Source organism: Chiloscyllium punctatum, chromosome 8 (genome assembly GCF_047496795.1).
Source record: "Chiloscyllium punctatum isolate Juve2018m chromosome 8, sChiPun1.3, whole genome shotgun sequence".
Taxonomy (NCBI): Eukaryota; Metazoa; Chordata; class Chondrichthyes; order Orectolobiformes; family Hemiscylliidae; genus Chiloscyllium; species Chiloscyllium punctatum.
This window is the reverse complement of record NC_092746.1, coordinates 112,192,939-112,218,832: the sequence shown is the minus strand read 5'-3', so window position 1 is coordinate 112,218,832 and position 25,894 is coordinate 112,192,939. Positions and strand designations below refer to the sequence as shown.

Here is a 25,894-nt window from a genome sequence, read left to right as displayed (position 1 = left end):
ATTCAAGAACCACCTGAACAAATATATGAATAGGAAGCGAATAGAGGAATAAAAATCCTGTAAGTGAAGACAGTTTTAGTATGGAAGGCAAAATGTGTCAGCGCAAGCTTGTGGGGCTGAAGGGCCTGTTCCTGTGCTATATTGTTCTTTGAAAAGAAGGGTCCTTCATGGTAACCTCAGCTGGTGTGGGAATTGAACCCACTCTGTGATGTCACTCTGTTACAATTCAATCAGATCATCACTCACTCATCTGAAATGTAGTGAGAACAAACCCAGCCTGTCTAAATTTTCCCCATAAGACAACCCATTCATTTCAAGTATCGATTAGATTAGATTCCCTACAGTGTGGAAACAGGCCCTTCGGCCCAACAAGTCCACATTGGCTCTCTGAAGAGCAACCCCCCCAGACCCATTCCCCTACATTCACCCCGACTAATGCACCTAACACTAACGGGCAATTTAGCATGGCCAATTCACCTGACCTGCACATCTTTGGACTGTGGGAGGAAACCGGAGCACCCAGAGGAAACCCACGTAGACAGGGGGAGAATGTGCAAATTCCACACAGATAGTCGCATGAAAGTAAACCTCTCTGAGCCACTTCCAGTGCATTTACATCCTTTCTGTAATAAGAAGACCAAATCAAGTAGCCAAGATGTGGTCTCACCAATGCCCTGTATAGCTGAAGCATATTATTCTTAATTTTATGTTGAAAACAACGGCTAGCATCCCATTAGCTTTCATGACTTCTGCAAAACATGAATACCTAGATCCCTCTGCACTTCGTAATTCTGCAGTCATTTTCCAATTTAGTATTCTGCTTTTTTATTTTCTCTGCAAAAGTGAACTTCACTATTTCTCATTATTTTCCAAGTGCCAGATCTTTGCACAAACGCTTTACTCATCTATAATCGGTCTGCAAACTTGTTTTGTCATTTTCACAATTTACTTTCCTCCTTATCTTTATATCATCTGAAAGTTTAACCACCAAGTCATCAATTCTCTCATCTAAGTCATTAGTATAAATTGTAAGAAGTTGATCAAACAGCACAGGTCCCTGCAGGACCCCACTTGCTGCCAATCTGAAAAAGGACTCACACTGTTTTCTGCTAGCCAACCAAAATTCTATTTATGCTAGTATGTTACTCCCATTACTTTGAGCTCCTCTTTTGCACAATAACATTTTATGTAGAACCTTGTCAAATGCTTCTGGAAATGCAAATATGTTATATCAACCGACTCCCTTTTATTCGCACCCTTTGTTATTCCTTCAAAGAATTCCAATAAATTAGTTAAGCACAATTTCCCTTTCACTAAACCATGCTGATTCTTCCTAATTACCTTGGGTTTTTCAAAGTTTCAGTTATAACTTCCTTAGTGATTTATTTTAACAATTTCCTTATGACAGACATTAAGTTAACTAGCCTACAGTTTCCTTTTTAGTGCCTCCCTTCTTGAATGGAGGGATTATATTTGCTATTTTCCAATTTAATGTAAATTTACCAGAATTTAGGAAAATGAATGAAACACATGTAGATTCCCTACAGTGCGAAAAGAGGCCCATTGAATCTGCACTGACCCTCCAAAGGTTATCTCACCCAGACCCTATAACATCACATTTACCATGGCAAATGTAAACTAATATATTGTTTGAGTGTGGGAGGAAATCCACACAGATGTAGGGAGAAAGTGCAAGCTGCACACAGACAGTCACCAAGGCTAGAATTGAGCCTGGGTCCCTGGTGCTATGAGGCAACAGTGTTTACCACTGAGCCGTCATGCCACCTGTATTAGCTACCTCTTTTAAGATGGTAGGATAAAGTCCATCAGGACCCAGAGACTTATCAACCCATAGTTCCATCAGTGTGCTCTGCACTGCTTCCCTAGTGATTGTAATTTCACCAATCTCCTTTCTTCCTTTAACCTCTACATATACAGGTATTACTGGGATGTTTTTGTAGTCTCTATCATGAAGGTGGAGAAAGTGAGGACTGCAGATGCTGGAGACCAATTCCATTACCGAACAACCCAGATGGCCTTCTTCTTCAAAGACTGCAATTTCCCCTCAGACGTGGTTGACGATGCTCTCCACCGCATCTCCTCCACTTGCTGCTCCTCCGCCCTTGAATCCCGCCCCTCCAATCACCACCAGGACAGAACCCCACTGGTCCTCACCTATCACCCCACCAACCTCCAGATACATCGTATCATCCTCCATCATTTCCGTCACCTCCAAACAGACCCCACCACCAAGGATATATTTCCCTCCCCTCCCCTGCCAGCATTCCAGAAAGACTACTCCCTCCGCGACTCCCTCGTCAGGTCCACTCCCGGCACCTTCCCCTGCAACTGCAAGAAATACAAAACTTGCGCCCATACCTCCCCCCTCACTTCCCTCCAAGGCCCCAAGGGACCCTTCCATATCCGTCACAAATTCACTTGCACCTCCACACACATCATTTACTGCATCCGCTGCATCCAATGTGGCCTCCTCTACATTGGGGAGACAGGCCGCCTACTTGCGGAACATTACAGAGAACACCTCTGGGACACCCGCACCAACCAACCCAACCGCCCTGTGGCGGAACACTTTAACTCCCCCTCCCACTTCGCCAAGGACATGCAGGTCCTTGGCCTCCTCCATCGCCAGACCATGGCAACATGACGCCTGGAGGAAGAGCGCCTCACCTTCCACCTAGGAACCCCCCAACCACAAGGGATGAATGCAGATTTCTCCAGCTTCCTCATTTCCCCTCCCCCCACCTTATCTCAGTCCCAACCCTCAGACTCAGCACCACCTTCCTAACCTGCAATCTTCTTTCCTACCTCTCCGTCCCCACCCCGTCTCCAGCCTATCACCCCCACCTTAACCTCCTTCCACCTATCTCATTCCCAACACCCCTCCCCCAAGTCCCTCCTCCCTACCTTTTATCTTAGCCTGCTTGGCACACCTTCCTCATTCCTGAAGAAGGGCTTATGCCCGAAATGTTGATTCTCCTGCTCCTTGGATGCTGCCTGACCTGCTGCGCTTTTCCAGCAACACATTTCCAGCTCTATCATGAAGGTCCAAAGCAAAACATTTATTCATTACATCCATCATATCTTTATCATCAATAATTAACTACGATTTTCCCCATCCAGATGACCAACATTCATTTCATTTACTCCTGTTCGTAAGATTATAAGATACAGGAGCAGAATTAGGTTAGTTAGGCTCATCGAGTCTGCTCTACCATTCAAGCATGGGTGATATGTTTCTCAACCCCATTGTCCTGCTTTATCCCTGTAATTCTTGATCCTTTTACCAATCAAGAACTTATCTATTTCTGTCTTAAAAATTCTTAATGACTTGGCCTCCACAGACCTCTGCAGCAATTAGTTCCAAAGATTATCCACCCACTGGCTGAAGAAATTTTGCTTCATCTCTGTTCTAAATGGTCATCCCTACACTGTGAGGCTGTGCTCTTGGGTTCTAGTCTTGTCTCCCAATGAAAACATTCTCTCCTCTTCCACTCTATCCAGATCTCGGTGTTCTGTGAGTTCAATCAGATGCCCTCATCCTTTTAAACTCCATTGAATACAAACCCAGCATCCTTAACACTCCTCATATGAAAAACCCTTCATCTCTGGGTTCGTTCTCAAAAACCCCTCTAAGGTCAGCACATCCTTCCTTTGCTATAGGGCCCAAAGATCTCACAATACTCCAAATCCCATCTGACCAGAGCCTGTACAGCCTCAGCAGTACATTGCTGATGTTATATTATAGCCCTCCTTAAATGAATGCTAACATTGTATTTAGAATAGAATAGAATTCCTACAGTGTGGAAACAGGCCATTCAGTCCAAGAGGTCCACACCAACTCTCTGAAGAGCATCTCACCATGAATCACCCCTCACACCCTATCCCATAACTCTACATTTCCCTTTCTTACATATCACTGGGGACTATGGGCAATTTAGCAAAACCCATGTACCTAACCTGCACATCTTTGGACTGTGGGAGGAAATTGGAGCACCCAGAGGAAACCCCTGCAGACACGAGGAGAATGTGCAAACTCCACACCGACAGTTGCTCAAGGCTGGAATTGAAGCCACAGGTCCCTGGTGCTGTGAGGCAGCAGTGCTAACCACTGAACTACCGTGCTTTTTGTCTTCCTAACTGTGAATTGAACCTGCATGTTGAAATGAAGAGAATGTTGAACCGGAACTCCCAACTCATATAACATACAGAACATAGAACACAGAAAAGTACAACACAGAACAGGCCCTTTGGCCCATGATGTGTGCCAAGAATTAATCCTAATGTAAAATAAAATAACTTAACCTACGCACCCCTGAATTCACTGCTATCCATGTGCATGTCCAGCAGTCACTTAAATGTCCCTAATGACTCTGCTTCCACCACCACCACTGGCAATGCATTCCATGCATTCACAAATCTCTCTCTCTGTGGTTGTTATGGGGGACTTTAACTTCCCAGATATTGACTGGAAAAGCTATAGCTCGAGTTCGTTAGATGGATCGGTGTTTGTCCAATGTATGCAGGAGGGTTTCCTGACACAATATGTAGACAGGCCAACAAGAGGTGAGGCTATACTGGATTTGGTTCTAGGTAATGAACCAGGCCAGGTGTTAGACTTGGAGGTAGGTGAGCACTTCGGGGGCAGTGACCACAACTCGGTGACTTTTACTCTAGTGATGGAGATGGATAAGTGTGCACTGCAGGGCAACAGTTATAGCTGGGGGCAGGGAAATTATGATGCGGTGAGGCATGACTTAGGATGCGTGGATTGGAAAAATAGGCTTCAAGGGAAGAACACAAATGATATGTGGATATTGTTCAAGGAACAGCTAATGGGTGTCCTTGATAAGTATGTACCAGTCAGGCAGGGAGTAAAGGGTCTTGCGAGGGAGCCGTGGTTTAATAAGGAATTGGAATCCCTTGTGAAAGGGAAGAGGGCGGCCTATGTAAAGATGAGGCGTGAAGGTTCAGTTGGGGCGATTGAGAGTTATAAGGTAGCCAGGAAGGATCTAAAGAGAGAGCTAAGAGCAGCGAGAAGGGGACATGAAAAGTCCTTAGTTGGTAGGATTAGGGAAAACCCAAAGGCCTTCTATAGGTATGTCAGGAATAAAAGGATGACTAGGGTAGGTATCGGTCCAGTCAAGGATAGTAGTGGGAAGTTGTGTGTGGAGGTGGAGGAGATTGGTGAGACACTAAATCAATACTTTTCGTCAGTATTCACTCAGGAACAGGACACTGTTGCTGATATGAATATTGAGTCACAAGTGATTAGAATGGATGGCCTTGAGGTATGTAGGGAAGAGGTCTGGGGAATACTGGAAAGGATGAAAATAGATAAGTCCCCTGGGCCTGATGTCCCCTAGGATCCTCTGGGAAGCTAGGGAGGAGATAGCAGAGCCATTGGCCTTGATTTTTAGGTCGTCGTTGTCTTCGGGAACAGTGCCAGAAGACTGGAGGATAGCGAATGTGGTCCCCTTGTTCAAGAAGGGGAGCAGGGATAGCCCGAGTAACTATAGGCCAGTCAGTCTCACTTCTGTTGTGGGCAAAGTCTTAGAGAGAATTGTAAGGGATAGGATTTATGAACATCTGGATAGGAATAATGTGATCAAGGATAGTCAGCATGGTTCGTGCCTCACAAACCTTATTGAATTCTTTGAGAAGGTGACCAAGGAAGTGGACGAGGGTAAAGCAGTAGATGTGGTGTATATGGATTTTAGCAAGGCGTTCAAAAAGGTACCCCATGGCAGGCTAATGCAAAAACTACGGAGGTATGGCATTGAGGGTGAGTTGGAGGTTTGGATTAGGAATTGGCTGGCTGGAAGGAGACAGAGAGTAGTAGTTGATGGTATAGGTTCATCTTGGAGCGCAGTTACTAGCGGTGTTCCACAAGGATCTGTTTTGGGACCATTGCTGTTTGTCATTTTTATAAATGACCTGGAGGAGGGGCTTGAAGGCTGGGTGAGCAAGTTTGCGGATGACACGAAAGTCAGTGGAGTTGTGGACAGCGAAGAAGGATGTGGCAGGTTACAGCGCGATATAGATAAGTTGCAGAGCTGGGCAGTAAGGTGGCAAATGGAATTCAATGTAGCTAAGTGTGAAGTCATTCACTTTGGTAGGAGTAACAAGAAGATGGATTACTGGGCTAATGGTAGACTACTTGGTAGTGTGGATGAGCAGAGGGATCTTGGTGTCCATGTACACAGATCTCTGAAAGTTGCCACCCAGGTAAATAGTGCTGTGAAGAAGGCATATGGTGTACTGGGCTTTATTGGTAGAGGAATTGAGTTCCAGAGTCCTGAGGTCATGTTGCAGTTGTATAAGACTCTGGTACGGCCTCATCTGGAGTATTGTGTACAGTTTTGGTCGCCATACTATAGGAAGGATGTGGAGGCATTGGAACGAGTGCAGAGGGGGTTTACCAGGATGTTGCCTGGCATGGTAGGAAGATCGTATGAGGAAAGGCTGAGGCACTTGGGACTTTTCTCATTGGAGAAAAGAAGGTTTAGGGGAGATTTGATAGAGGTGTACAAAATGATTAGGGGTTTAGATAGGGTTGACAGTGAGAACCTTTTTCCGCGTATGGAGTCAGCTGTTACTAGGGGACACAGCTTTAAATTAAGGGGTGGTAGGTATAGGACAGATGTTAGGGGTAGATTTTTTACTCAGCGGGTTGTGAGTTCATGGAATGCCCTGCCAGTAGCAGTGGTGGACTCTCCCTCTTTATGGTCATTTAAGCGGGCATTGGACAAGCATATGGAGGTTATTGGGCTAGTGTAGGTTAGGTAGGCTTTGGTCAGCGCAATATTGAGGGCTGAAGGGCCTGTACTGCGCTGTATTTTTCTATGTTCTATGTTCTATGTTCTAAAGAACCTTCCTCTGACATCCTCTCCATACCTTTCTCCTAATATCTTAAAACTATGACCCCTCATGCCAGTCAATCCTGCCCTGGGGAAAAGTCTCTGGCTATTGACTCTATCCATGCCTCTCATTATCTTATATACCTTGATCAGGTCACCTCTCTTCCTCCTTCTCTCCAGAGAGAAAATCTGAGCTCAGTCAACCTCTCTTCATAAGGCAAGCCCTCCAGTCCAGGCAGCATCCTGGTAAACCTTCTTTGCACCCTCTCCAAAGCCTCTATCTTTCCTATAGTAGGGCAACCAGAACTGGACACAATATTCTAAGTGTGGTCTCACCAGGGATTTGTAGAGCTGTCACAAAACCTTGCGGCTCTTAAACTCGATCCCCCTGTTAATGAAAGCCAAAACACCATATGCTTTCTTAACAATTCTATCCACTTGGGTGGCAACTTTGAGGGCTCTATGTACTTGAACACCAAGATCCCTCTGTTCCTCCACATTGCCAAGAACCCTGTCTTTAATTCTATATTCAGCATTCAAGTTTGACCTTCCAAAATGTATCACTTCACATTTATCCAGGTTGAACTTCACCTGCCATTTCTCAGCCCAGTTCTACATCAACTGTCTTTGTGCATCAGATTTCCGAAGCCTTTCTCCATTCAGTACGTAGTTTTAGCCTCTTCCTACCAAAATGAACAACCTCACATTTTTCCCACTTTGTTTTCCATCTGACACATCTTTGCCCACTTTCCTAGCTTGCTCAAGTCCTTCTGTAGCCTCCCTGCTCCTCACCACAACCTGACCATCCACCTATCTTTGTGACATCTGCAAATGTAGCAACAATGCCCTCAGTCCCTTTATCCAGATCATTAATGAATAGTGTGAATAGTTGTTGTCCCAACACTGACCTCTGCAGAACTCCAGTGGTCACCGACTGCCAACCTGGAAAAGACCCCTTTATCCCCATGTTCTGCCTTCTGTCAGTCAGTTAATCCTCTATCCATGCCAATATCTTGCTCCTAACACTATGGCCTCTTATGTTATTTAGCTGCATCCTATGTGGCACCATGTCAAAAGCTTTCTTTAAGTCCAAATTGATCATGTCCACTAGCTCTCCTTTGTTGTTGAGCAATTAACTGTCTCATTACTGTCTCAGAAAAGTCTAGCAGATTTGTCAAGCATAGCCTCAATGGATTCTAAATTCTTATCAATGACCGATTTCAGGCTAATCAGCCTATAGCTTCTTGTTTGCTGCAACCCTCCCTTCTTAATCAGGTGTTACATTAGTCATTTTCCATTCCTCTGGCACTGTCCCTAACTCTCGTGATGGCTGAAAGATCACCACCAATGACTCTACGATATCCTCAGCTATGTCCTTCAGAACTCTGAGATATTGTCTATCTGATCTGGTCATTTATCCATATTCAGACATTTCAGTTTCTCCAGCATCTTCTCCTTCATGATGGCTGCTGTACTCACCTCTGCTCCTGATTGTCTTGAAGTCTGGTGTGCTGCTGTTGTCTTTCACTGTGAAAACTGATGCAAAGTATCTATTTAATTCCTCTGCCATTTCTTTGTTCTCTATTATTACTTCTCCAGCATTATTTTCCAGCGGTCCAATGTCCAGTCTTCCTTTTTAAATATTTGCAGGAACTCTTGCTATCATTTTTTTACATTCCTAGTGTTATGACACGGGGTAAACCCTCCTGTTTAATTTAAAACCAGCAACACAGGAAAGATTTATCCAGTGCAGTAACCTGTAAACATTTGAGTGGCCAACAACTATTTAAACTAAGAATTAACAACTTTATTTCTTAAAGTATAACAGAGAATAATTAAATAAACACCTATTTACAATTCTTTCCTCTCACCTATCTTTTACCTTCCCTTCTATAATACTAATCCAATAAAACTCCCAATTAAGATTTACAGAAAAATTCAAATTTTAACAGCAGCAAGCAGTCAAATCTTCTCTTAATCTTTGGCGGTAGATTGGCTCTCCAGGTCAGTGTTGAGGTTTTTCTCTGTGCAAATTTCTTCTCGAGACAGGTACCTCTCAGAGAGTTCTGACTAGCAGTCTACAGCTGTTGGTCTGATGGCAGTTCTCCTCCCAACTGTTCAATTTTCCCTGGTCTTATACCCCAAAGCATTGGATTGTGTCATTGGCTTTTGAGATCGTCAATATACTCAATTCAAACTTGATTGGAATTTGGTATTTTTCAGGGTATAATTTAAACTGATTGGCCTAATTCGGATCTGTTCTGCTGTTTCCAGGCAACCAGCTACCCCAGTAGCTGGAGCACATGTTACATTGTGTCTTACTGAGAACACTTGGTGCTGTCACTGCTAGCTTTTACTCTGTTAAAGGTATAGTACGCTCACATCTTTATAACACTAGCTAGCCTCTCATACTCTAATTTAGTAGTATTAATTAATGTTTTAATTGTTCTTTTCCTTATAGAGGTTTACAAAATGATGAGAGGCATGGATAGGATAAATAGGCAAAGTCTTTTCCCTGGGGTTGGGGAGTTCAGAACTAGACGGCATAGGTTTAGGGTGAGAGGGGAAAGATATAAAAGAGACCTAAGGGGCGACTTTTTCACGCAGAGGGTGGTACGTGTATGGAATGAGCTGCCAGAGGATGTGGTGGAGGCTAGTACAATTGCAACATTTAAGAGGCATTTGGATGGGTATATGAATAGGAAGGGTTTGTAGGGATATGGGCTGGGTGCTGGCAGGTGGGACTAGATTGGGTTGGGATATCTGGTCGGCATGGACGGGTTGGACCGAAGGGTACTTCTCTATGACTCTATGACCTGTCATTCACCCTTTGAACAATTATATATTTTTCTTTGAAGCTTGATGCACTCCTTAACTTTTTTTAATTAATCACAGATAGCACGTCTTATTCTACAGAGCCTTTCTTTCTACTAAGAATGTACTTCTTCTTCCTAATAAGAGAGCAGCCCTATGGTCTGCTAGGACTATGGCAACTTTACCGTACCTTTACTTGTTCCTAAATATTCTGTAATGTCCCTTATAATGTTTATGACTGCTTCTCAACTGCTAGCCCAGTGTCCCTATTTCCTTCTGCTCGCTTAGCTTCCACACCCTTAAAAATTACTTTTTTCAAGGTGAAAATACTCGATCCAGTCTTCTATCTTTCAAGTTGTATGTAATTCTAACAAAGATTATTCTGATGCCAAGACCTATATTTCTAATGTCATTTTTATATAGCAAAATTTTTTAATAGCATCATATTAAATGCAGCTGTGTTGATTGGAGTCCAAAACTATCTCTGTCATCATAATTGTCATTATCAGGATAAGTGAGGTGATGGAAAAGAAATGAAAATAATTTAGCAACATGACTACTTTGTTTCCCTCCCAACAGCCTGAGTTTTACCAAGTATGCCACACAAAAAAGGATTATGAAGAATTTGGTCCTAGTATTTGTCGTCACAACCCAGTTTTTGGCGTCATGTCATAATGGCAGCTATGAGTTACTGCAGCTTAGGAATTGAAAGTCCTGCTACAGAACAGGATTAGTGGAAGAACTAGCAGGTTTGTACCACTGCTGAATTGTAATCCGGATAGTTGAACCCAAACCGCTTATCCGACAGGGTTGGACACTGTCTAGAATTACTTCTAGTTAAGCCCACCATGCGCCAGCTATTTATGTTCTTGCAATGTTCCTGCTTTCCTGTACTTAGGTTTATAGCACAGCAGAAAGTGTTTTGGACTTGAGATACAGTATACTAATCTAAGTAGGTTTTGAAAAGTAATGCCAATAGCATTAATTCTCCCTTTCTAGTGAAGGAATGAAATGGTCCAATTAAAGGAATTTGATTCTCTTTGTAAATATGGAAAGATATATTGCAAATCACGTGACAGTTTTGTTTATATTTCATAACTATTTTGCATTATAAGATTGAAACTTTCTCAGCACAATCCAGATGAGTGTGATGTTTACTAATGTGTACAGTTGAATATCTTGAACTTGGAACTATGGAGTTCATTAGCAACTGTTGCTTATTTATTTTAAAAAGAAGGAATGTTTCTTTTTGTTTAAAGTAAAATTACCCTTAATGTTTTGTTTCAGTTTACAGTATTAATTATAACATTATGCCTTAAACATTGTGCTTCTTACATAGTTACTTATTTGCAGTGTTTTAGGTTTGCTGTTTTGAGCCAGGACATTGAGAGAAATGTTAAATATTTTGAGATTATAATAAATGGATGAAATGCTACCATGCATCATTTTAATAAAAGCACTTCACAATGCATATGCTTTAAGACTTTGTCATTTCCTCCTTTACAAGATTTTGCCTTTATTGCTATCTACTGCTGTTAATCTAGTCAGTTTTTACACTTAAAATGGTAGAAGTGATTCTAATTCAGAAACTTCAAATAAAATACCACAAGAGGATTTGTCAGTGCTAAACTATTCAATTGTCCAATCATTGAATTATTCGAAATATTGAATTAAATAGAACAGACTGTTAACTATTTCAATATTTTACTACTTATTGCTTGAATATTTTATAATATACATTGTTATTTATTTTAATAGGATGGTTACAGTCCAGGAAGACAACATTTGGCCCATTGTGTTCATGCTGGCTCTCTGCAAGTGCAATTCATTTGGTACCACTTTTCAGCCTTTTTCATAATGTCCTGCAAATTTGTTGTTCTTCGATTCCCCTTTGAAAACCACAGATGAATCTGCCTCCCACCCTCTCACAGAATCACAGAATTGTTATGGCGCAGAAGCAAGCCATTTGGCCCATTTTTTCCGCACTGGCACTCCAAATGACCATTTGTCTAGTGCTGTTCTCCTGCCTTGTCTTCATTTGTCTACATAGTTTCCTTTTCTAAAATAACTGTGTAATTTCCTTCTGAATGCCTTGATTAAACCTGTCCCCACCACACTCTGTGTACCAGACCCTAACTGCTCGATGTGTGAAAAACATTTCCTAATATTACAGTTTTGCTTCTTTTATTAATTAATTAAATCTGTACCCTCTCATTCTGGATCATTTCACAAATGAACGTATTGTCTCCATATTTAATCTGCCTGGATTAACTATGATATTGAAAGCTTTTATCTCCTCTCAGCCTTTTCTTCTTTAAAGAAAAGTTTGATCTTCTCCAATCTATCTGTTTAACTGAAATTCCTCATCCCTGCAATCATTCTCCTGAATCTTTTCTGCACTTCTCAATGCCTTCACATTGTTATTAAAGTATAGTGCCCAGAATTAGATTTAGTTCTCTAGCTGAGGCTGAACTAGTGTCTACTGCAAGTTCCTTTAAGGCAGTGTATCTCAAACCCAAACTGCCTGGTAGCATAAAGATTTTCTTCATGTTGCTGTTGGTTTGTCTTGCCAATTACCTTATATTAATGTCTTCTGGTTCTCAGACTCTGCCAATGGAAACAGTTTATTTCTACGTACTCTGTCTTCACCTTAACGTCTTTGCCTATCGCTGTTCTCTTCCTCAGTTTACAATGCTTCCAAGATTCTGTATCAATCATACAGAAGGCTGTGCACTGCCTTACCTAAAATACTCAACCTCTCTTTTCAGCAGTACTTCCTTTATCTCAAACTGATCCGCAGTTTAATTTCACCCTTTGACACTTTAGCAAAACCAGTTTAACATTGTCAGAATGGTTCGCTTTCAGACCCCATCTGAAACAGACCCCCATCTATCTGCTGAGTGGATGCAAATATTCCCGTGGCATCATTTTGAGAAAAACCAAAGCAGTTCTTCCCAGTTTCCTGGCCAATATTTTTCCCTCAAACTGTTTCATAAAACCATATAATCTAGTCATCATCACAGTACACAAATTAGCTGCTGCAGTTCCTACATTGCAACACTTCAGGAAAAAAAGGAAGGATGTCATTGTGTATGGAAAGCTTTGAGAATGATAGAATGGTGATGTGGTAGTGGAATGCACTATATAAATGCAAGTATTTATCTTATTTAGATCCTGTTTAATAAAATACAATTTCTAGTACATGCTGTCTCTTCTAATCCTATCTTACTTTAAGTTTCTAATGCTATCTCTGATACCTATTCCCCTGCCAAGTCACTTTAAATCCCTCCAATAGCACTACCAAAGTGGATCACAGGGACGTTAGCTCCAGTTCTGTTCTGACACAAAGCATCTGGTCTCAATAGGTCACACCCCTTTCCAGCATCAGTCCTGTTGCCCTGGGAATGTAAAGTCCTCTATCTCTCCACCTCTTGATTCATCTGCTCTGTCCACCTATTTTTAGTGTTATGAAGGTGTAAGGGGTACTGTACCTTTAAGAGAGTTAAAAGCTAGCAGAACTACCTGATACAGCACCAAGTATTCTGAACAAGATATAATGTAACCTTTTGGTCCAGCAGCCAGAGTAGTTGGCTGCCTGGAGACAAAAAACAAATTGAATTAGGCCAATCAGTTTAAATTATACCCCCCAAAAAAAACAAATTCCAATCAAGTTTGAATTTAGTATAATTGTATAGTATAGACAATTTAGTATTTAGTATAGACAATTGTAAAAGCCAATGACACAACCTGTTGCTTTGGGGTATAAGACGAGGAAAAATTGAACAGTTGAGGGAGAACTGGCAAAAAACCAACAGATGGAGGCTGCTGGTAAGAACTCACTCAGAGGTACCTGTCTAGAGAAGGAGTTTGCACAGAGGAAAAACATCGACACTGACCTGGAGAGCAAATCTACAGAGGAAAATACGACAGGTTTTGAAATTTGAATTTTTTTTGGTAAATCTTACTGGGGGGTTTTATCAGACTAGTATAGGAGATAAGTTAGAGGAACGAGTTGTAAATAGATGTCAGTTAATTATTCTCTGCTATACTTTAAAAAATAAACTTGTTATTAACTTGCTCTTAGCCTCTCGACTTTTCATAGATTACTGCACGGGATAAATCTTTTCTGTGTTGCTGGTTTAAATTAAGCAGGAGGGTTTACCCACATTGTAACACTAGATTCATTAAGGTTTAGGACTCCGATTAGATTACTTCACCTGAGGTCCTACTGGCAAATCTTTCCCAGATTCTTTAAATCTGCGCAATCTCACCCTTTATTCTAGCCAAGCCCTTGATATACAAACCATGACCACTGGGTGTACCCCCACTCTCTCAGTGTTCTGAGCAGTTGGTCAGTGACACCCTTGCCTTGGGGTGCCAGGGAGACAACATGTTCCATTTTGGATTTACGTCTGTAGCCACAGAAATGCCGAGCCTTTTTTTGCTTTTCTGATCTTTCTCTTGCCTCCCTGTGCAGCTGAGCCAGCTGTAGTGCTGTGGACTTGACTCTGATGCACTCTACATCACTTCCATTGCTCTTCAAACCTGAGTGAACTAGGTGCACTAATGGAATACTTGCACTGCGTGGCAGTCACTCCTTAATTTTGCTCTGCCTGTGTACCCTTTGGCTGTTGGGTAAGCATATGCAAACATGGGTTTTATGGCACTGTGGTAATGTTCTTACCTCTGATCAAAGAGGCTGGATTCAAGCTCCACCTGCTCCATAGCTATGTAATATTATCTCTGAATAACTTGATGTGAAAATATCTGCCTACATGCTGTCCATGTCAATACTAATCTCATTACTGCATTGCTTTAATATCAACTATTAGTCAAGTTCCAAACCTGGAGCTTAGACATGCTCCCACTGACCATGCTTCTTGCAAATGTTGTTCAGGACATAGAAGTATCCTCTTTGAAAAGGTTTCAGAAATCTGTAGTACGAAGGGATTTAAAAATCCTGGTTGAAGATTCTCTTAAGGTCAACATGCAGGTTCAGTTGGGAGTTAGGAAGGCAAATGCAATATTAGTATTCATTTCCAGATTGATAGAATACCAGAGCAGGAACGTTCTGTTGAGGCAATATAAAGCTCTGGTCAGACTGCATTTGGGATTTTGTGAGACGTTTTGGGCCCTGGATCTCAGAAAGGATATGCTGGCTTTGGAGGGGATTCAGAGTAGGTTTACAATAATGATCGTGGGGATAAAGTGCTTGTCATATGATGAACGGTTGAGGACTCTAAGTCTGTACCCAATGGAGTTTAGAAGCATGAAGAGATATCTCATGGAAACTTACAGAATACTGAGAGCCTCGATAGAGTGGAAGTGGAGAAGATGTTTCCATGAAGAAAAGAGACTAGGACCTGAAGGCATAGCCTCTGAATGAAGGGACAACCCTTTAGAACTGAGAAGAGGAGGAATTTCTTCAGTCAGAGGGTGGTGTATCTATGAAACTCAATATCGCAGAAAGCTGTGGAGGCCAAGTCATTGAGTATATTTAAGACAGAGATAGATAGGTTCCTGATTAGTAAAGAGATCAAGGGTTACAGGGAGAAGGCAGGAGAATAAGGTTCAGGAACATATTCACAATGATCAAATAGTGGAGCACATTCGATGGGCCGAATGGCTTAATTCTGCATCTATATCTTACGGTCTAATTTTCTTATTTACCAATATGCATCTCCCCCAAAACCCTGTACTGACACAATTTAGAACATAGAACAGTATGGAACAGGAAAGGGTCCTTCAACCCACCATGTTTGTTCCGACTATGATGCCATTCTAAACTAATGCCATCTGTGTGCACGTGAACTTTATCTTTCTATTCCCTGTATATTCATGCTCATGTCAAAATGTCTCTTAATCATTGCTTTTATATCTGCTTCTACCACTTCTGCTGGCAGCACTTTCCAGGCATTTACCACCCACTGCATAAAAAAAGTGCTGCCCATATCTTGTTTAAACTTTTATGCTCACATCTATAAGTTATGCCCCCTAATATTTGACATTTCCACTGTGGGAGAAAGAATCTGCTTTCCATCATGTCCATGCCTTGCATAATTTTACATACTTATTTCAAGTCGTACCTCGGTGTCTGATGATCTAGTGTTTGTCCAACCTCTCCTTATAGTTATTTTTTAAATTCATTCATAGGATGAGGGTGTCGCCACTAAGTCAACATTTATTGTCCATCCCTAATTGCCCAGAGGGCAGTTTAGAGTCATCCACATTGCTGTATGTCTGGAGTCACATTTAGGTCAGTCCAGGTAAGGATGGCAGATTTTTTTCCCTAAAGAATCAGATGGGTTTTTTTCCTGACAATCGGCATTGGATTTGTGGTCACCATTAGACTCCTAATTCCAGATTTTTATTGTATTCAAATTCCATCATCTGCTATGGTGGGATTAAAACTCAGGGCCCCAGAGAATTATTTGGGACTCTGGATTAAGAGTTCAGCAATAATGCCACTAGGCCATCTTCTCCCTACTTATACTCCAATTCAGGCACTATCCTGTAAATGTCCTTCGCAGTCTTTCCATCATTCCTAATGTATGGCAACCAGAACTTTACATAAAACTCCAAATGTGGCCTAACTAAAGGACTTAACTTGCCAACTTTTATATTCAATATCCCAATCAATGAAGGCAATGAAGACAAGCATGCCTTCTTTACCACATTATCCATTTGCTTTGTCAGTTTTAGGGAGCTATGGACTTGTGCCCTGAAGATCCCTCTGTATGTCAATGTTGCTATGAGTCTTGTAATTTATGGTATATTTCCCTGTTGCATTTGACTTCCCAAAATGTATAATCTCACACTTGCCTGGTTTAAACTCCATCAGCCATTTCTCTGCCCAACTTTCCAACTGAGCTATATCCCATTGTATCTTTCGATAACACTCCTCACTATCCACAGCTCCATCAATTTTTGTGCCATCTACAAACTTACTAATCCGACCACCTACATTTCCAGATCATTTATATAAATTACAAAGAATAGAGGTCCCAGCACTGATTCTACAGAAAACCACTGGTCGTAGATCTCCAGTCAAAAAAAAACCTTTCCACAACTACCTATGACCAAGCCAATTTGTATCCAACTTACCAACTCACCAGGGATTAATGTTCTGGACCAGCCTACCATGATGGACCATGTTATATGCTTGAGTAAAGTCCATCCACTGTCCTACGCTCATCAATCAGTTTTGTCACTTCCTTGAAAAACTCAATCAAATTTGTGAAACAAGGCCTCCCCTGTGCAATGCCATGCTGGCCATCTTTAATATGTCAATTATTTTCCAAATGTCAGAAAATGCTGTCTCCAATAATTTCCATACCACTGATGTAAGGCTCATGGCATCTAATTTTCTGAATTATCCTTGTTGCTCTTATTAAACAAAAAAACAATGTTGGCTATTCTCCAATCTTCTGGGAACCAGACTATTCAGAAGGACAGACAGAAATGTAAAGGGGGTGGTGTAGTTCAGATATTTAAGGATGATATCAGGACAGAGGTTAGAAATAATATAAGTTCTATGGAGAATAATGTTGAATCCATTTGGGTGGAAATTAGACATTCTAAGAAGAAAACATAATTGATAGGCGTAGTCTATCAGCCACCAAATAATAATATTACTTAGGGGATGGCAATAAAGAAAGAAATAACTAATGCCTGTAAAAATGGTACAGCAATTATCACGGCAGATTTTAATCTACATGTTGATTGGTCAAACTAGGTCAGTTAGGGTAGCCTTGAGGAAGAGTTCATTGAACGTATCCACGATAGCTTTCTTGAACAGTATGTAATGGAACCGGTAAGGGAGCAAGCTATCCTAGATCTGGTCCTGTGTAATGACACAGGAATAATTAATGATGTCATAGTTAGGGATCCTCTTGGAAGGAGCAGTCACAGTAATATTAAATTTAGAGTATAGATGGAAAATGTGAAGATAAAATCCAATAGCAGGGTCCTGTGCTTAAATACTACAATAGGATGAGGGAGGAGTTGGTTAAAGTAGACTGGAAGAAAAGACTTTATGGTGGGATAATTGACAAACTTTGGAGAACTTTCAAAGCAATTTTTCAAAGTGCTCAGCAAAAATATATATCAGTGAAAAGGAAGGACTGTAAGGAAAGGGGTAATCTGCCATGGATGTCTAAGAAAATAAGGAAGGCAATCAAATTGAAAGTGAAGGCATGCAACGGGGCCGAGATCAGCGGGAAACTAGATGATTGGGAAAGCTTTAAAGGTCAACAGAAAGCCACAGAAAAAGCTATAAAGAAGAGTAAGATGGATTATGAGAATTTAGCTTAGAATACAAAGACAGATTGCAACAGTTTTTATAAATATATAAAACAAAAAAGAGTGGCTAAAGTAAATGTTGGTCCTTTAGAGGATGAGAAGGGGGATTTAGTAATGGGATATGAGGAAATAGCCGAGACATTTGAACAGATATTTTGTGTTGGTCGTCACAGTGGAAGACACAAATAACATGCCAATAATCAACAAAGAGATAAAAGTAGGTGAGGACCGGAAACAATCATTACCACGAAAGAGGTCGTGTTGGGCAAGCTAATAGACCTAAAGTCAGCATGGGTGGAAGGCAATAACAGGAAAGGAGCACTCACTTTATTGGGTGTTTTCTATAGAGAATCCCCCCCCCCCCCCTCACCGCCCCACCCCAATAACAGCAGAGAGATGGAAAAACAGATTGGACAGCAGATCTTGGAAAGGTGCAGATGTAACAGAGTTGTTGTTATGGGTGACTTCAACTTCCCCAATATTGATTGAAACATGCTTAGTGCAGCTGGTCTGGATGAAGCTGATTTTGTCAGGCATGTCCAGGAGGGATTCCTGACTCAATACGTAGATAGGCCAACAAGGGGGGGAGGCCATATTGTATTTGGTGCTAGGCAACAAGCCAGGCCAGGTGTCAGATCTCTTGGTGGGAGAGCATTTTGGTGACAGAGACTGCAACTGCCTCACCTTTACCAGACAGTATAGAAAGATATTTAATTGGGAAAGGGGAAATCATACTATTATTAGACAGAAGCTGTGGAGCATAAATTGGGAACATTTGTTCTACAGGAAATGCACAATAGAAATGTGGAGGCTGTTTAAGGAGCCCTTGTTGCACATGTTGGTTAACTTTGTCCCACTGAGACAGGCAAGGAATGGCAAGGTGAAGGAGCTTTGGATAACAAGAGCAGAGAGCTTCTCGTCAAAAGGAAGCTTAGTTAAGGTTGCGGAAACAAGGAGCTGGCACAGCTTTAGAGGATTACAGGGTAGCTAGGAAAGAACTCAAAAATGGACTGAGGAGAGCTAGGAGGGAGACGACAAAGCCTGGGCAAGAAGGTTTCGGGAAAACCCAAAGGTGTTCTACACGTACGTGAGGAATAAGAGAATGATCAGAGAGAAGATAGGGCTGTTCGGGGATAGTGGAGGGAACTGATGCCCTAGAGTCTAAAGAGGTTAGGGAGGCCCCTAGTGAGTTTTTTGCTTCAGTATTCACTGTAGGGAGGGACCTTGTTGATAGTGAAAACACCGTGGACCAGGTTAATAGGGTTGAACAGGTTGATATTAAGAAAATGGATGCACTGGAAATTCTGGGAAGCATCAAGATAGGTAAGTCCCCAGGACTGACTAGATATATCCATGGTTACTATGGGAAGAGAGGAATGAGATTGCTGTGCCTCTGGTGGTGATCTTTGCATTCTTACTCTCCATGGGAGTAGTACCGAATGCTTGGAGGGAGGTGAATGTTGTTCCTCTCTTCAAGAAAGGGAATAGGGAAATCCCTGGCAATTACAGACCAGTCAGTCTTATGTCTATGGTAAGGAAGGTACTGGAAAGGATTCTGAGAAATAGGGTTTATGACTATTTGAGAAAACACAGCTTGTTTAAAAGTAGTCAGCAAGGCTTTGTGAGGGGCAGGTCATGCCTCACAAGCCTTATTGAGTTCTGAGGACGTGATGAGACAAGCTGACGAAGGTCGAGCAGCAGATGTGGTGCATATGGATTTCAGTAAGGCATTTGATAAGGTTCCCCAAAGTAGGCTTATTCAGAAAGTTAGGAGTTATGAGATGCAAGGAAACTTGGCGGTCTGGATACAGAATTGGCTGGCCGAAAGAAAACAGCGAGTGGTAGTGGATGGAAAGTATTCTGCCTGGGGTTGGTGACTAGTAGTGTCTCGCAGGGATCTATCTTGGGCCTCTGCTCTTTGTAGTTTTTATAAATGACTTGGATGAAGAAGTGGAAGGGTGGGCTAATAGGTTTGCTGATGACATGAAGGTCAGTGATTTGGAAGGTCGAATTTGAATGCTGAATACAGGGTTAAAGACAGGATTATTGATGGTGTGGAGCAACAATGGGATCTTGGGGTCCACGTACATCGATCCCTAAAAGTTGTCACCCAAGTTGATAGGGTTGTTACAAAGGTGTATTTGGTTTTCATTAATGGGGGATTGAGTTTAAGAACCTTGACGTTTTGCTGCAGCTCTATAAAGCCCTGGTTAGACTACACTTGGAATATTGTGTCCAGTTCTAGTCGCCTCGTTATAGGAAGGATGTGGATGCTTTAGAGAGGGTGCAGAGGAGATTTACCAGGTTGCTGCCTGGATTGGAGGGCTTGTCTAATGAAGAGAAGTTGAGTGAGCTAAGGCTTTTCATGCTGGAGAGAAAGAAGAGAGGTGATTTAATAGAGGTGTATAAGGTAATGAGAGGCATCGATAGAGTAGATAGCCAGAGACTTTTCCCCATGGCAGACATGGCTGTCATGAGGGGTCATAATTTTAAGGTGATTGGAGGAAGGTACAGGGATGATGTCAGAGGTAGGATCTTTATGCAGAGAGTGGTGGGAGTATGGAATGCACTGCCAGCAGTGGTAGTAGAGTCAGAGACATTAGGGACATTTAAACGACTGCTGGATGAGCACACTGACAGCAGTAAATTGAGGGGTGCGTAGGTTAGGTTGATCTTAGATTAAGATAAATGCTCGGCACAACATCGGGGACCGAAGGGCCTGCACTGTGCTGTACTGCTTAATGTTCTTTGTTCTATTTTACTCTAATGGAATTCAATGAAGACATTACAAACACGATGGACAACTGGGATGCAGTAGATATGGTGTATCTAGATTTTCAAAAGGCATTTGACAAGGAGCCACATGAAAAGGCTGCTGCTTAGGATAAAGGTGCATGGCATTATGGACAATGTGTTAGCATGGATAGAGGATTGGTTAACTAACAGGAAGCAAAGAGTGGGGATAAATGAGTGCTTTTCTGATTGGCAGTCAGTGACTAGTGGCATGCCTCAGGGATCAGTGTTGGGACTGCAATTATTCACAATTTACAGAGATGGTTTGGAATTGTGGACCATATGCAGATCGTGGTAAGATGATTGGTAGAGAAAAGTGTGCAGAGGTCTGTGAAATTTTGCAAAGGGACATGGATATGGGTGGGTAAAGATCTGACAGATGGAGTACAATGTTAATAAATGTGAAGTCATCCATTTTGGTAGGAATAATAGTAAAAAGGACTATTACTTGACTGGTAAAAAATTTCAGCATGCTGCTGTGCAAATTATGCATGAATCACAGAGGGTTGGGATGCAGCTGCTATTAAGAAGGCAAATGGAATTTTGTCCTTCATTGCTAAAGGGATTGAGTTTAAAAACAGGGAGGTTATATTGGAGCTGTATAGGGTACTGGTGAGGTCATACATGGAGTACTGCATGCAGATTTGGTCTCCTTACTTGAGAACGGATGTACTGACACTGGAGGGGGTGCAGAGGAGGTTCACTAGGTTGATTCCAGAGTTGAGGGGATTGGCTTATAAGGAGAGACTGAGTAGACTGGGATTATATTCATTGGAATTTAGAAGAATGGGGGGGGGGGGGAGGTGGAATCTATAGAAAATATAAAACTATAAAGGGAATAGATAGAGTGGAAGTAGAGAGGATGTTTCCACAGGCGGGTGAAACTAGGACAAGAGGGCATGTATTCAAAATTAGGGGAGCAGATTTAGGACTGAGTTGAGAAGAAACTTCTTCACTCAAATGGTTGTGAATCTGTGGAATTCCCTGCCTAGTGAAATGGTTGAGGCTTCCTCAGTAAATGTTTTTAAAGCTAGCATAGATTTTATTTTTGAACAATAAAGGAATTGAATGTTACGGTGAGAGGATGGGTAAGTGGAGCTGAGTCCATGAAAAGATCAGTCATGATCTTATTGAATGGCGGAGCAGGCTCAAAGGGCCAGATGGCCTACTCCTGCTCCTAATTCTTCTGTTCAGTTTCCTAAACCTTGCATATGCTTTCCTTTTGACTAAACTTTCAATATCAGGTCAGTGTTCTGCTGTCTTCTCTGGACTCTTGCAGATAATTGTGTCTCACCTCCAGCCTCTTAGAACAGCCATAACCTGCAATCTGTCCTGTGATCCCAATGATGGACTTGCTTTTATTATTTCCTATGGTGGGATCAATTGTCTCCACTGAGTTGTGTGGCCTCCACAGTGCTTCTTCTTTGATTTTCCACCAGCTTGCAAATGTAATAGTTAGAGTTTTCCCATGGTGGGCCAGACAGCAGGAGTTTAAATAAGGGTTTCTTGGCATTCTCATTTTCCTGCTTTGACTAATAGGGTTTGATGTCAGTGTCATGTATTTGGATTTTACATGTGCTTAAAAGCTTTTTAAACTTAATGATATTTTGGTCTGAGAGTCTATATGGTTAGGCAAAGAGCTAGCAATAGTAATGTGTTTTCTGATACCAATGCAGGTTATGAACCCACCTCTCCGAGCAGTATGGAAGTCACCTTGTTTGTTCCTACAAGGGCCTGAGAATAGGAAGGTGCTATGAATCAAATTTTCTTCTGGCACACGTAATGCTGCTTTATTAAAAAAAAAGAGCTCAATGCAACAGGATAAGCAGAATGGAACTGGGCAAAACAAAATCTGTGAAACTTTTTAAAGTTATTGAAACCAGGGCTGGCATTTTGAAACAGTGATCTGTGTCAAGGATTGATTGGCAGCATTTTGTCTCGTACTCCATATTATTGCAATTTAAGTGAGTCCTATCAGTCAATCTTCGACGGCTATGCAAATATATATGGGCTATTGAGAAACCATCTCAGAGAAATAAATTACAGAATGCTGCATATCAGAATTGTCCACTAATAAATTTGCAAACAGTATTACTGTCTTTGTTTGTCTCTTCTTTTTCTTTGCTGACGTATTTTTCCTTTGACGGTGCTGGATTATCTTGCTGTGCAGATGGACCATTTTTGTTTCAAATCATTCCTCGGGGACATCTGACAAGTTATCTCCCGGATATTAAGGATAGAAAGAATAACAGTGCCAGTGATGAATAATTTAGGCTTTCTTCTTCATAACCTGCACTTTCTATTCTCATTTTATATATAAAACACTTGCAATATTCAGCGATAGATTTTTCAGCCTCTTAAAAAAAAAATCCAGTTGAATTTTTTGAATCATTTGCTGTTTGTGCAGGTTTCCTTGAGAATGTCTTGCAGCAGTGGTGAACTTTGGCAAATGAGCCACATGAGGTTTTAATGAACTGGAACCCAGAAGACTTTCAAGATTGATGACTGAACCCTTTATAAAACTATTAATAAAAAGCACTGTCCAACAGTTCATAACGGCTTGAATATTCATTCTGTTAAAATCATTACAAGCAAATGGCCCCTGTTAACCCTTTTTCTGGATCATAAATGAGTAAAAACCATATCAATTTCCAGAAGTGAATGCATCTGCTGAACAGTGAAATATATGACATTAATTTCCCTTTGATACTTCAAGCAATGAAACATTAAGAAGGCATTCGCTAGCATAAAATCTAATGTATAGCACACCTCTGTTGTGAGTATTGTACAACATTCTCATAGGAAAACTGAGCTCTCTGATGATGCAAGAAGTGTATGTTGTTGGAAATGATGTATTTATAATTTTTTCAGAAGTTAGATTAAGGTACTGGTTCCCATTTTACCACCCTGGAACAACTTAACCGTACAACACCAACAATGTGGAAACAGGCCATTTGGCCAACAAATCCACACCAACCCTCCGAAGAGTAACCCATCCAGACCCATTCTCCTACCCTATTGCTCTATATTTATCCCTGACTTATGCACCTAATCTACACACCCCTGAATGCTATGAGCAATTTAGCATGGCCAATTCACTTAACCTGCACGTTTGGATTGTGGGAGGAAACCGGAGCACCCGAAGGAAACCCAGCAGACACAGAGAGAATGTGCAAACTCCACACAGACAGTTGCCCGAGGCTGGAATCGAACCTGGGTCTCTGTGAGGCAGCAGTGCTAACCACTGAGCCACCGTGCTGCCCTTAAGATAGGATTTCACGCACTTGGCTTATATTGCCCCATTTCAGACTTCAACACCAGAGTCTGGTTACAGCAAAGTACTCCTTTGGATGTTGATGCAGCAGGTTTACAACAATTCACACAGGCCCTAGTGAGACTTGAACCCATGACTGCTGATTTCACAGACCACTGTTCTAGCCACTGAGCCACTGCAGTACTTAAGTGTCACAATTCTGCTAATCATTTCATTTACTCTATCACTCACTCTGTTTTCCCTTTCTACTGGAAAGAAATGACTGCTTTAATATTGTGTACTATTTGAGGCCATTTCTTTCATTGCAGTGTTGAATAATATTGAGTGAAGTGGTGGGGCGAGCCAGTAATATGGCAATACTTTTTGTGATTTCTTTCTTTATGTATTTCCACAGTTGTCACCCATCTAGTCTTTTTAAATATGATCCTATTGTGAAAGCAAGATTTTGATTCAATATAGTCAATCCTTGTAATATTAATAATTCCCAGTTCCCTGTAACAGTTCCCTGTACTTGGTGACATTGTAAACCCTGCAAGTCGCCAAGCACAGGTTGCCTTTTTCTTTATCGCATATTAGCTTTTCTGTCACGCAGTTTCTTGACTGTCTTTCAATTTTACCCCTTTAAAATTTGTATATCTTCATCCTTTTTACCCATGCATATGTCCACAATGCCATTGAATTCCCTTCCATATTCTATCACGGCTTGCTCCTTTCTCCCTCCATTTTGAAAATCGATCTTTTGGCCACTTAATTATTCTTCTCTCTGTTCCAAGATGCTATCTCTAGGCCTTTTCTGTCATGTTTCTCTTTGCTGATGCTCTGCTGTACTGCCCCTCTTATCCCTGCTGACCTGCCTGAGGAAACCTCTCCACTTGCTTGCCGGGCCTCCCTCTGACTGCCTGACTTTGACTTGCCACTGGCATCTTGATTGCTTTTGAAATCACTTTTCATTTCTGCTTTTTTACACCATGCTGCCAGTGTCAATTTATACTTCTCCCAACAGAGATAAATCAGTGCCAAGCCTGGCAACCAACCAATGGTAAGTAACAATAAGATATGTCACGAACAATTAAGAACCTGAAGCAGTGGGAAAGATGTTCAGAGCTAGATCACAATTCAAACAATAAGGGGAACTTTACTTCGGCTAAAGCATAGGAGACCCACTCTAAATAAGCATATACCTCTTAGTTTAGTTTTGAGTATCACCTCTGAAAAGTTGCACACATTGTAGCAATCTCTGAGCTTTTTTCTACATATATTACTACTTTGCAACATACCTCTAATGTTGTCCAAGCAGGATATTTAGTGAAGAGCAGTTAGGGTGCATTTGTACTGGAGTCCTTGGGTTACACTTGTACCTATATACACCCCTGTGCCTGAGGCTGATGTTGGTGTAGTGGTAATACTACTGGGGGCTAGTAATCCAGAAACTTCGGCTAATGTTCTGGAGTCATAGATTCAAATTCAATGATGGTTGCTGGTGGAATTTAAATTCAATTTCTCAATAACCATGACCATGAAATTGACATCATGTGTCATTAAAAAAAAACAACTGGCTCAGTCATGTCCTTCAGTGCAACAAATCTGTTGCTCTGACCTTTACGTGACTCCAGAGCCACTGTGGTGTGCTTTATTCTTAATTGTTTTTCAAAGGTCTGTGTAACAAATGTGGCTTTACCAGAATAAAAAAAAACTACCTCCCATGAATGAATAAGAAAAACTGTTGTATTTCACTTCAAAATGCCTACTGCACATTTGACATTGTGAATGATTCTATTGGAAGTACAGTGACTATAATGGTCAAGGTGAGAAGAAAACGCATACTTTGGCACCA

General features: G+C 41.5%; 1 protein-coding gene across 8 annotated transcripts in view; it reads left to right on the top strand.

Annotated features, from left to right (window-relative positions):
- Positions 1 to 23,318, top strand: part of LOC140480815 (actin-related protein 3B) — a 196,345-nt gene extending 173,027 nt beyond the window's left edge. For 2 of the 8 annotated variants that reach the window (XM_072576243.1, XM_072576244.1), the window contains exon 11: positions 11,451 to 14,213. In XM_072576243.1, the coding sequence (XP_072432344.1) occupies positions 11,451 to 11,600 (150 nt within the window). In that variant the 3' untranslated portion in view covers positions 11,601 to 14,213. Of the gene's footprint in view, positions 1 to 10,271; positions 11,162 to 11,450; positions 14,214 to 23,193 lie in introns of those variants that run through there. The other 6 variants (XM_072576240.1, XM_072576246.1, XR_011961408.1 and 3 more) reach the window with 5 other exon arrangements.
- The last annotated feature ends 2,576 nt before the right edge of the window (positions 23,319 to 25,894 follow it).